Here is a 12541-nt window from a genome sequence, read left to right as displayed (position 1 = left end):
ATAAACTGGTGAACGAGGTGTGTGTTCTTTTTGTTTAACTTGCCAGGTTAGCAATGAAGGTGTCTGATAGACACCTTTCCAATACTAACTCCTGGGCATGGTGCCAGCTGACATTACAAAGCGGACATCAACCCCTATTATTACCTCGATTGCAACCACACCAGGGAAATCGGGAATACCGAGGGTGAAGTGCCAGAATTGGTGCATCTAATGTGATGGGCCAATTCTGCGGCAGATGTGGGCTACTATTTTTAGGCTGGGAAGGGCCCAATTACCAGGGACCTTCCCAGCGTGATAATATATGGTGTCTGCTGTACTTTGGCTGGTTATCAAGAATAGGGGGAACCCTTGTTTTTTTTTTTTTATTTAATAGGTTAAATAGGCTAAACACTCTTTAGTGCCACATGAAAGGCGCTAAATGGTGCTAGTTTATTATATGTAGGGGGCTTGTGAAATTATATATCTACAGGATTATTATTTTAGCTCCATTTAGTCCATGGTGCTTGTAAAATGTAAAAGGGTATACATAGTTAGTACAATAATCTCAAACAATAGACGCCACTGGCTGCTACAGGAGGAGAAATGACCTTGCCCGCTCAGTGTCTACAAGGGATGGGTGAGGATAGAGCTGGCTGTGCAGCGGTATGGTGGAATGATGGTTACTGTAGGTTGTAGTCTGGTTTGAAGAGGTATCAGATTCCTTTTGAATGTTTCCATGGTAGGCAAGAGTCTGATATGTTGGGGGTAGAGGGTTCCAGAGTAGGGGGGGGATGCGCGGAGAAATCTTGTATGCGATTGTGGGAATAGGAGATAAATGGGGAGTAGAGAAGGAGATCAGATGTGTGGAGGAGACAGGTTGTGGACGACTTTGTAGGCCATGGTTAGGGTTTTGAACTGGAGTCTCTGGGCAATGGGGAGCCAGTGAAGAGATTGACAGAGGAGAGGCTGTGGAATAGGTGGATCAATCCGGCAGCAGAGTTAAGGATAGATTGGAGGGGTGCGAGGCAGGATATCTGCATATTCTATCTATACATGCATATAAGATTGCTTTATTAGTTTGAAAAAAAATCTTTAAAATGACAGAGAATTATATTATGTGAAAGGTGATGTTAAAATGTATTGCATACGGATTGCATAAAAACTTGGATGCTAGGTGAGGGGAAAAAAAAAAAAAATTGCACGCATATGGATTGCAAAAGAATGTCACATGGATGCTATTTGAGGAGAAAAAAAAATAAAAATTGCACACTCACATAGGACTCGCCTCATATAAGTTGAACCATGCGGGTTCCACTCGTCCACCTTTTTAGGAGCAACATCAGAGCCGTTTTTTTTATACGGTAATGTGAGCAAGGCCTTAAGGTATTCATCTGAGTTGATTATTTCACTTTGCATATTATTCTATTTATTGGTTCCTCATGTAAGGTAAGTATTCTAGGTGTTGAACTTTTATTCATAGGTCTACTGGGGATTAACTTAAGCTCACACTTTTCATTTTATGCGTCTGTTGAGCACATGGATATATTTATGCTTTTTCATCAGGCCCTCAAAAAAAATGCTGTAATATGAATGTATACTTGACCCAATTCAGCATGCATTTCACTTGTTAACGACTAAACTTCAGACAGGCCCACAAACAAACAGCAACTGAAAACCACAGCAGTGAAGGCCTGGTAGAGCATCAAAAAGGAGGAAACACAGCGTCTGGTGATATCCATGAGTTCAAGACTTCAGGCAGTCATTGCCAACAAAGAGTTTTCAACCAAGTACTAGAAATGAACATTTTATTTACAATTATTTAATGTTTCCAATTACTTTTGGTCCCTTTAAAAACAGGGTGGCACATGTTAAGGAGCTGAAACTCCTAAACCCTTAATCCAGTTTTAATGTGGATACCCTCAAATGAAAGGTGAAAGTCTGAACTTCAACTGCATCTGAATTGTTTTGTTTAAAATTCATTGTGGTAATGTCTAGAACCAAAATTAGAAAAATGTTGTCTCTGTCCAAATATATATGGACCTAACTGTATGATTCTTGGGTTTTATTGTTATTATGCATCTGGACTCAATTATTTGCTAGAATGTCACAAAACAGTTTTTACAACACGAACAGCAGTTTAAAAGGGAACCTCTCATCTGATTCATACTAGCCAAACCCCAGTCAGCATAATCAAGAGCGTGGCTGCACATGTACATATTTCTTTCTGTAATGCTCCAGCGTTTCAGAGAGAATATATTTAGAAGATCCGGCTGAGAACAGTAGTTCGAGAAGAGACTAGTCTGGCTTTGCCTCTAGACAGCTTTTCTCAGTGCCTGCCAATCACCTGCAGCAGCCCTGGTAAAAGCCAGCAGGAGAAGGAGCCAAACTAGGCACCCCGCTGGCTATGGTCACCAGCCAAATCTACCAATTTCTTTGAAACACTGGAGTGTATCATAAAGGAATATAACTGATAATATATTATATATGAATAATAAATAATAGTATTTATAGAGTGCCAATAAATTCTGCAGCATTTTACAATGAAGCGAGGACATATACAGACAATACATACAATATAGAGTAACACAGGGTGAGAGATGGCACTGCTCGCAAGCTTACAATCTGTAAGGAAATACAGGCACTAATTCAAGTGCCATCGGTTTGGGTTGCATGAATCACATGACAAGGTTCCTTTTAAAAAAAATACTGTCCCCTCAAAAAAAGTTAAATTTATGTATAATTAACATATATATTTAGTTTGCATGGCACCAGAGGCCACTTGAGCTACTGTATATAGGTTGCATTTCCATAAACCACTGTACAAGGATCAGAGTATTCTTTATATCTTATCAGTTTTAAGTAAACAAGAGGCCAACTTATAAAGAATGTGACCTGTATAACCTTTATACACATGTACTGATGAGGTCTCCTTTAACTGTGTGCTTGTTACTTTATGGCAATTAAGCAAGATAGGCCTGAGGCTTGCTCCACACTGAAAGATTGTAGTGTGTTTGAAGCCTATGCTGATTTGGCTATCAGGAGTGATGATGGATTGAAGACCGCGGGAACATTTTGCCTGCTGAGGATCGGTAGTTGCTAAAAAAGACAGCAATTCAGGGTTTTTTTTTATTTTTTTAAATACTGTTCCGTGTGTGGTAAAATTGATAAAGCGTTTTTATTCTTCAGGTCAGTACGATTACAGCGATACCTCATTTATGTAATTTTTTATGTTTTGGTGATTTTACACAATAAAAACTATTTTATAGAAAAAAAATAATTATTTTTGCATCACTTTATTCTGCGAGCTATAACTTTTTTTTTTTTTTTTATAGAGACAGAGCTTTAGGGTGGCTTGCTTTTTGTGGGACAAGATGATGTTTTCAGCAGTACCATTTTTAGTTACATCTGTCTTTTTGATTATGTTTTATTGCATTCTACAATCGGTAGTATGATAAAAAACGAGGCAAAAGCTATGCTTTATTTATTTTTTTACGGCGTCATCCCCTTTAGTGAACTATTGGACAGTTTTATAGCGGCAATACCAAATATGTATACTTTTTTATTCATTTACATAAATAAATGTGCTAAACTGATGGAATCAGACAGGGAGCTCACTCCCTCTGCGATGCTCCTCGAAGCCGCTGTCACTATTGACAGCAGCATCACATGGAATAAACATCACCGATCGTGAGTGTTGCTGCAGGGTGTAAGCTCTCACATCTGACACCTGCACCCGATTGCAGTGGCACTTAGCATGAGTCCACATTATGGCTCCATACCTATACAGCGGTTTGCGGGAAAACAGCTCCTGCGGTTCTGTATATGTATGGCGCATGTCAGGAAGGGGTTAATTTATAGGGCTGAATCCTGCTGACAGGATCTCTTTAAGCACTTCATGGTTTGGAAACCCTGAAAAAGTTACAAGAAGTGACATGCTCACTCCTCTCCTAAGAAGCCGCCCACACTCTACACAGAGTTTAGAACGAAACACGCCTGTGGCACCGCAGGAACCAAGGCAACGCCACTGGCAAAGCTACTTCAGGAAAGTGACTGCAAGCATTTTCCTAAAGCGTCTTTGCCTGTGTAAACTCAGTGGCTGCATCCGAAAGAAACTGTGTGCGCATAGCCATAACAGGTTAAAGGTAATCTGTCACCCTTTTTATTGGCTTGCAAGCTGCCGGCATAGACATTGGGGGCTTATCTACAGCATTCTGTAATGCTGTAGATAAGCCTCCAATGTAACTTGAAAGATAAGAAAAACACGTTATTTTATACTCACAGGGGTGGGCGGTCCGGTGTGTGTTGCAGTACGGTCCGACGCATCCCTTCTTCATGCGATGATGTCCTCTTCTCCTGTCCTGTAATGGCTGCGGCGTGAGAGGTCTGGCGTCTGCGCAATGCAGAATTCTGCTCTGCCCTCAACAGGGCAGAGCAGTGCGCTTGCGCCGCAGCCATTACAGGACGTCATCGCATGAAGAAGGGAGGCATCGAACCAGACCGCAACACCCACCGGACCGGACCTCCCACCCCGGTGAGTATAATCTAACTCGTTTTTCTCATCTTTCAGGTTACATCAGAGGCCTATCTACAGCATTACAGAATGCTGTAGATAAGCCCCCGATGTCTATGCCGGCAGCTGCAAGCCAAAAAAAAAAAAAAAAATGGTGACAGATGATTCCCTTTAATGGAAAGATTTTTTTTTTCTACTTTTGCACAGATTTGTTAGTCATACATTTTAGCAGGGGAACCGTATTGATTATGAATTAATACATTTCATTGAACGTCATGTAAAAAAAAGTTCATCATGAATAAGCCCCCCCAGATTTATTTTAAAGAAAAAAATTTTAAAAACATCTAGAATAAAATAGCTGAAGTTGTTGTCATAACAACATTTGATGAAAAATGGATCAGGGATATACTTCTCGTAACACTTTTTTTTTACCAAACAGATTTTTAAGTTGTGCACCGAGGTATTTTCCTCAATGAAGTCATGGGCAACAAAACAGACTCCAGCACAGTTCCCACACCATAATTATTTTACCTATTTGTGTATGTGTATGATTCAACCTGAAAATATGAAACATTCAAAGTGCTGTCACATGACTTATGATAAAAGTCAAACCAGAATCTCAATTTGTAGACACTGTTTTGGGGTGCTGCCATTTATCAGTGTAAAGTGTGAGATCTGGTTTGGCTGGGTGAGAGGGGGTCTGACCGGGCATGGGCAGTAAACCGAAATAGTGTCTGCAAATTAAGATTCTGGTTTGGCTTTTATCCTTCCTAAGTCATGTGATAAGGCTTGATAAAAGGGTCGATATTGACTTTTTGGATTGCTACTTCCAATAGGAGGCACTAAAGTTCTAGGCCTCTACTTCTCTGAAGAGACAACCTGCATACTCGCTATTCTCAGTAACTGCAGACAGCCCTTAAGATGGCCGCACTTCTTCCCGTGTTTCACATCACCTCAGATTGTAGCTCCACCGGACATTCATTTTGCATCTTAGAGTCATCAGCGAAATCTTGTGACCAAATAACACCATTACTGCAGGTACAGTATTATACTGTTGTGAACACACCCTGGTGAGATGACACACGTCTCACAGATTATTGGATCATCACCAGAGAAATAACTTTGTAAATCTATGACCTGCAAAGTGCAACTGAATGAAGGCTTCTTTGTGGTGGTGGTCACACATATTTGGCATTAGAAACCTGTGGCACAGCAGTATTTTGTACATTATAGTTTTGGAATGTAACTGATGTCAGAGCTCATAGACTCCAATCAAAGGTAATTCTGTCTACCTATGTGGGATTTCAGTTATAGCTCTTCGATTTATCTATCTTTTTGTAGAGCATTCTACTACCGACCACGGAATTTATTAGAACAGCCGTTTTACTGAAATGCCAGCCACAGATTGATCACATCTGGTATTTTTCTCACCTCCTTTACTAGATCTTCATATACTTGAATGGCCATTTCTTTGGTGGTTGCCTTGTTAAATTTTCCAGGGAAAGGACCGTCACTTCCAGTTGCAATGATTAGATGGGAATAGTGTATTTCCTGGATGAAGAAAAATTGATAGAAGAAATGTGAATTAAAACCAAAAGAGTGGAACATTTTCTGTACACAGAATATAACTCTTTAAAGAGATGTAATTCAGCTCACAGTTATATTGATAGTTACACGAAAACAAGACACCCAAATTATGTGAATCTGGGATTGTACTTCATGTAAGTGTTAAATTTAGGATAACATTTTTGGAGTTTGTTGTCACACAAAATAGTTAATAATTTCCCACATGCGTACTATACATCTGCATAATTTTTGCAACATAATATATATATATATATATATATATATATATACACACACACACACACATACAGTGGGGCAAAAAAGTATTTAGTCAGTCAGCAATAGTGCAAGTTCCACCACTTAAAAAGATGAGAAGCGTCTGTAATTTACATCATAGGTAGACCTCAACTATGGGAGACAAACTGAGAAAAAAAAATCCAGAAAATCACATTGTCTGTTTTTTTTTCATTTTATTTGCATATTATGGTGGAAAATAAGTATTTGGTCAGAAACAAGCAATCAAGATTTCTGGCTCTCACAGACCTGTAACTTCTTCTTTAAGAGTCTCCTCTTTCCTCCACTCATTACCTGTAATAATGGCACCTGTTTAAACTTGTTATCAGTATAAAAAGACACCTGTGCACACCCTCAAACAGTCTGACTCTAAACTCCACTATGGTGAAGACCAAAGAGCTGTCAAAGGACACCAGAAACAAAATTGTAGCCCTGCACCAGGCTGGGAAGACTGAATCTGCAATAGCCAACCAGCTTGGAGTGAAGAAATCAACTGTGGGAGCAATAATTAGAAAATGGAAGACATACAAGACCACTGATAATCTCCCTCGATCTGGTGCTCCACGCAAAATCCCACCCCGTGGGGTCAGAATGATCACAAGAACGGTGAGCAAAAATCCCAGAACCACACGGGGGGACCTAGTGAATGAACTGCAGAGTGCTGGGACCAATGTAACAAGGCCTACCATAAGTAACACACTACGCCACCATGGACTCAGATCCTGCAGTGCCAGACGTGTCCCACTGCTTAAGCCTGTACATGTCCGGGCCCGTCTGAAGTTTGCTATAGAGTATTTGGATGATCCAGAGGAGTTTTGGGAGAATGTCCTATGGTCTGATGAAACCAAACTGGAACTGTTTGGTAGAAACACAACTTGTCGTGTTTGGAGGAAAAAGAATACTGAGTTGCATCCATCAAACACCATACCTACTGTAAAGCATGGTGGTGGAAACATCATGCTTTGGGGCTGTTTCTCTGCAAAGGGGCCAGGACGACTGATCCGGGTACATGAAAGAATGAATGGGGCCATGTATCGTGAGATTTTGAGTGCAAACCTCCTTCCATCAGCAAGGGCATTGAAGATGAAACGTGGCTGGGTCTTTCAACATGACAATGATCCAAAGCACACCACCAGGGCAACGAAGGAGTGGCTTCATAAGAAGCATTTCAAGGTCCTGGAGTGGCCTAGCCAGTCTCCAGATCTCAACCCTATAGAAAACCTTTGGAGGGAGTTGAAAGTCCGTGTTGCCAAGCGAAAAGCCAAAAACATCACTGCTCTAGAGGAGATCTGCATGGAGGAATGGGCCAACATACCAACAACAGTGTGTGGCAACCTTGTGAAGACTTACAGAAAACGTTTGACCTCTGTCATTGCCAACAAAGGATATATCACAAAGTATTGAGATGAAATTTTGTTTCTGACCAAATACTTATTTTCCACCATAATATGCAAATAAAATGAAAAAAAAAAAAAAAAACAGACAATGTGATTTTCTGGATTTTTTTTCTCAGTTTGTCTCCCATAGTTGAGGTCTACCTATGATGTAAATTACAGACGCCTCTCATCTTTTTAAGTGGTGGAACTTGCACTATTGCTGACTGACTAAATACTTTTTTGCCCCACTGTGTGTATATATATATATATATATATATATATATATATATAATGTTTCAGCTATATATATTTTACAGGAAGGTAGAAGGGTTAAAACCTGATTCAGCAATTTCTAATTTTTCATAAAAAATTTACAAAACTATTTTTTTTAGGGACCACATCCCGTTTGAAGTGACTTTGAGGGGCCTATGTGAGACAAAGTAACCAAATGTGACACCATTCTTAAAACTGCACCCCTCAACCTGCTCAAAGCCACATTTAAGAAGTTTATTAACCCTTCAGGTGCTTCACATGAATTAAAGCAATGTGGAAGGAAAAAAAAAAAATGAACAATTTTAATTTTCCCACAAAAAGGTTGTTTTAGCCATAAATTTTTAATTTTCAGAAATGTAAAAGGACAAAATGGACCTCATAAATTTGTTGAGCAATTTCTCCTGAGTATGCCATAACCTGATATTTGGTGGAAAACTACTGTTTGGGTGCACGGCAGGGCTCAGAAGGGAAGGAGCAGCTTTTGACTTTTGGAATGCTAAATTGGCTGGAAACAAAAGTGGACACCATGACACAGTTGCAAAGCCCCGGACGTGCCTAAACAGTGGAAATCCCCACAAGTAACACAATTTTGAAACCTAGACCCCTAAAAGCATTTATCTAGATGTGTAGTGAGCCCCCAGGTGCTTCACAAAAGTTTATAACATCGAGTTGTGAAAAAAAAAAAAAAAAAAAAATGTTGCTTTAGTCCCAATTTCTTTTTCCCACAAGGGTAACAGGAGAAAATTTGTTGTAAAATTTCTCCTGAGCATGCAGATACCCCATATTTGGTGGAAAACTACTGTTTGGACACACCGCACGACATGGCTTGGAAGGGAAGGGACCCTATTTTGGCTGGAATAGGTTGCAGACACTACCCAGAAAGCACCATATTGGAGTTGTTCAGATTTTCCTGAAATGGTTTGAAGGTGCCATGTCACACGGGCAGAGCTCTTAAGTTGCCAGAAAAGAAGAAACTCCCAATTTTACAAATTACACCCCCCGTTGAATTCATCCAGGAATGCAGTAAGCATGTTGACACCACATGTCTCACCGAATGTTACACCATTGGGCGGTGAAGAAAAATAAATCACATTTTCAATCACCAAAATGTTGTTTTAGCCCCAAATTTTTTACTTTTATAAGGGCTAATAGGAAAAAAATGGACCTCTCAATTTGTTGTGCAATTTCTCCTGAGTGCGCCAATACCCTACATGTAACACAGTGTTACCCAGGTTTTGTCCCTCGGACAATTTTGAGTGTTTCTGCTGATTTCAGAAATGACTTCAGATTTTTGCTATCACGTAAGGTTTTTGAGAAATGATCTGAAGCATTATAATATTCTGTTATAATTCTAAAAACTCAAATGAACTTTTTCTGAAACAGTATATTCTGAATTATCCACTGAAATAACAAATTGCTGAACTACACATATGCAAGCACTTATTATGCAAATTCTGCACAGGCTCAGTGAATCATGGCTGACCGTGTACGGAGCATACCACATCTCCTGGGCAGGGGAGGAATCAAAAGACAATACTGACATACTTAGAGCATGGCTGAATGGATCACGACCTTCAATGCCGTTCGCTGTCCCAATGATATGGAGAGAGCAGAGAGATCATGTAACAGATTGCTGCTTCTGCCTTCCAAATCTAACAGGATATTCAGCAAAGAATAAGAAAATCAAAAGAATATCCTAATCTTCCTTCAGCCATAGGACCAGTGAAAGTCTTTATGTTCCAAAGCCGCCCAAAGTATGGACAATGGAGGATGACGAAGATGAAATAATGTCAGTGGAAAATGAAACTGCTGCAGACCCAGACTTTGAGCCTTCTACAGCTAATCCACATCTGTTCAGTCAAGCTGATCTGAGTGACTTGGTCGGAGATTTGAAATTGTCAAAGAGGCAGGCAGAATTACTGGGATCAAGGCTACAAGAACAGAATCTCTTATTACCAGGAACAAGAGTTTCTGTTTTTCGCAGTCGTCAAAAAGACCTTAATCAATTTTTCAACAATGTCGACAGTTTAACCTTTTGCAACGAAGTCTTGGGGTTGTTTGGTGCTCTTGGATGCGAACATGACTCGAAGGAATGGCGACTGTTCATTTACTCGTCAGTTTTAAGTCTGAAGCCAGTTTTACTCCACAACAGAAATATCTATCCTTCTATACCTACTGGACATGTCGTACACATGAAAGAAACGTAGAGAATATGTAGTTACTGTTGACCCACATTAATTATAGAAATTATAACTGGAACATATGTGGTGATCTAAAAGTTGTTGCACTTCTTGGACTGCAGCTTGGATATACCAAGTATTGTTGTTTTATTTGTGAGTGGGACAGTCGTGCACGAGAAATGCACTATTTCAGAAAGGACTGGCCACTCCGCGAAAACCTGGTTGCTGGACAGAAGAATGTTAAACATAATCCTCTTGCTGATCCAGCAAAGATATTTCTCCCTCCTTTGCATGTTAAACTTGGGCTTATGAAAAATTTTGTCAAAGCAATGAAGAATTGGAAGCCTTTTCTTACTTGCGACAAATTTCCAAGAATAAGTGATGCAAGATTAAAGAAGGTATTTTTATTGGCCCACGGAACAGAGATATAATGAATGACAATAACTTTAATAGTGTTTTGCAAGGTGCTGAACAAGTGGCATGGAGAGCATTTAAAGATGTGACCTTCAAGTTCCTTGGCAACAGCAGGGCACCGAACTTTGAACAACATGCTTACAGCATATCATTTGATGAAATGCAATATGTCACTAAAAATGCATTTTCTACATTCTCACTTGGACTTTTTTCCAGCCAATCTTGGTGTCGTTAGCGATGAACACGGTGAAAAATTTCACCAAGACAATGCGCTGATGGAGAAAACATACCAGGGAAAGTGGAGTACGTCAATGCTGGCTGACTACTGGTGGAATCTTATACGAGAAGCATCTGACATAGATTATAAACAAAAGACATCTGCAAAACACTTTTGAACAATCGCTTTTGCTACTGACATCGATGCACATGTATGTAGTGGCTCGGACGTCATAATGTAGAAAATAAACTGTTGTTTCTTAAAAACCTTACGTGATGCAGAATTTTGGTGCACATATTCGTGTTCAGCATATCAAAATCTATAAGATACTGTAGGATAGGTGAGGGGTGTGCTGATCCAACCGGAATGGGGTTGACCCACTTCTTGCTGCCGACAGACACGAGACTGAGACAGGGTTTATATTCAACAGGTCCGTTTTTATTGGCCACCTCTTTGATGACCGATGCGATTCATCACAGGAATTTCACAGTCCTATTGCTCACAGACCGGGTACCTTCACTTCTTAGTTTCACCATCGTGGCGTCCTTTGTGGCTCTTCTGACTATGCCCTAGGCATATCCACCACAGCGCTTCACCGTTCAAAGTACACCGTCCACTTGGTACCCCCAGACCGTCTCTGTCTGCGGCTACTGTCCTCTGGGCCACCCCCCGTGACCGTCTCCACTGTCAGTTTCTCTCTGGAGGCTTTCTATCGTCTTTCATTCTACAGCAGAACCTCCTTCTTAGTGAGCTCCCCTGGCTGACTGGACCTTCCAGAACCTTCCCTCAGCCTTTATACTCCCAGTCCAGGCAGCTCCGCCCACTATCACCTGACAGTTACCTTGACCAATGGCAGTTACTTTGACCCATGGCAGTTACACAGTCACTCTCTCCTACACTCCCCACTAACCTCTAATGGTCAAACTACCACATGACATCCCTTTCTCTGTATCTCAGCCTACACTGCGCTATCCCTCTGCCTCTCTCCATATGCAGACCTGTCTGTCAGTTCAACCTCCCCACAATACAATAAAATTTTCTCAGGGGACAAGAACTTCCCTGAAATTTGTTGCGCAGTGTAATCAGAAACTACTTCTCAGACACAGTGCAAAGCTCAGAAGGGAAGGAGCATCATACTATAGTGCAGATTTTACTGTTATGGTTTGCAGGTGCCTTGACCCACTGGTAGAGCCCCTGACATGCCAAAACAGCAGAACCCCCACAGGTTTTCCCATTTTGGAAATTACACCTCTCGACTAATTCATATAGGGGTGTAGCAAGTATTTTTTATCCCTCTTGTGAGTCACATAATTATATAACATTGGGCTGCGTAAATGAAATATTACCTTTTTTTTCCAGTAAAAATGTTGCTTGGGCCTAAAATTTGTAATTTTCAAAAAAGGATAATAGGAGAAAATGAACAGTACAGTTTGTGCAGATTATGCTGCTATGTTTGCGGGTGCCTTATCACATTGGCATAACCCCCCCATAAATGATCCCATTTTGCAAACTACACCTCTCAACTAATTCATCTAGGGGTGCAGTGATCATATCATATTGACACCACATTATTTTTTAAAGAAACAGCACTCTCATATGCTTCATATATTTAATTAGATTCAAGAAAAAATTTTGCACTCACATTAATGAAACAGGACCTTGGTCATCTGACCTGTTGCTCCGCCCCGACGGTCACATGCGATCATGTGATCGCACACACTCACATAAATGC

The 12541-nt window shown here is 40.4% G+C and overlaps 1 protein-coding gene across 1 annotated transcript in view; it reads right to left on the bottom strand.

The window, feature by feature from the left end:
- The window catches only part of AIFM2 (AIF family member 2), a 39794-nt gene that overhangs the window by 12884 nt on the left and 14369 nt on the right, over positions 1-12541 (bottom strand). Inside the window, exon 4 of the mRNA XM_073560028.1 lies at positions 5921-6040. Within this exon, the coding sequence (XP_073416129.1) occupies positions 5921-6040 (120 nt within the window). The remainder of the gene's footprint in view (positions 1-5920; positions 6041-12541) is intronic.

The sequence above is a fragment of the Dendrobates tinctorius genome, unplaced genomic scaffold, assembly GCF_039654945.1.
Source record: "Dendrobates tinctorius isolate UK_male_01 unplaced genomic scaffold, ASM3965494v1 ptg000292l, whole genome shotgun sequence".
Taxonomy (NCBI): domain Eukaryota; kingdom Metazoa; phylum Chordata; class Amphibia; order Anura; family Dendrobatidae; genus Dendrobates; species Dendrobates tinctorius.
This window is presented reverse-complemented; position numbering and strand designations above follow the sequence as displayed.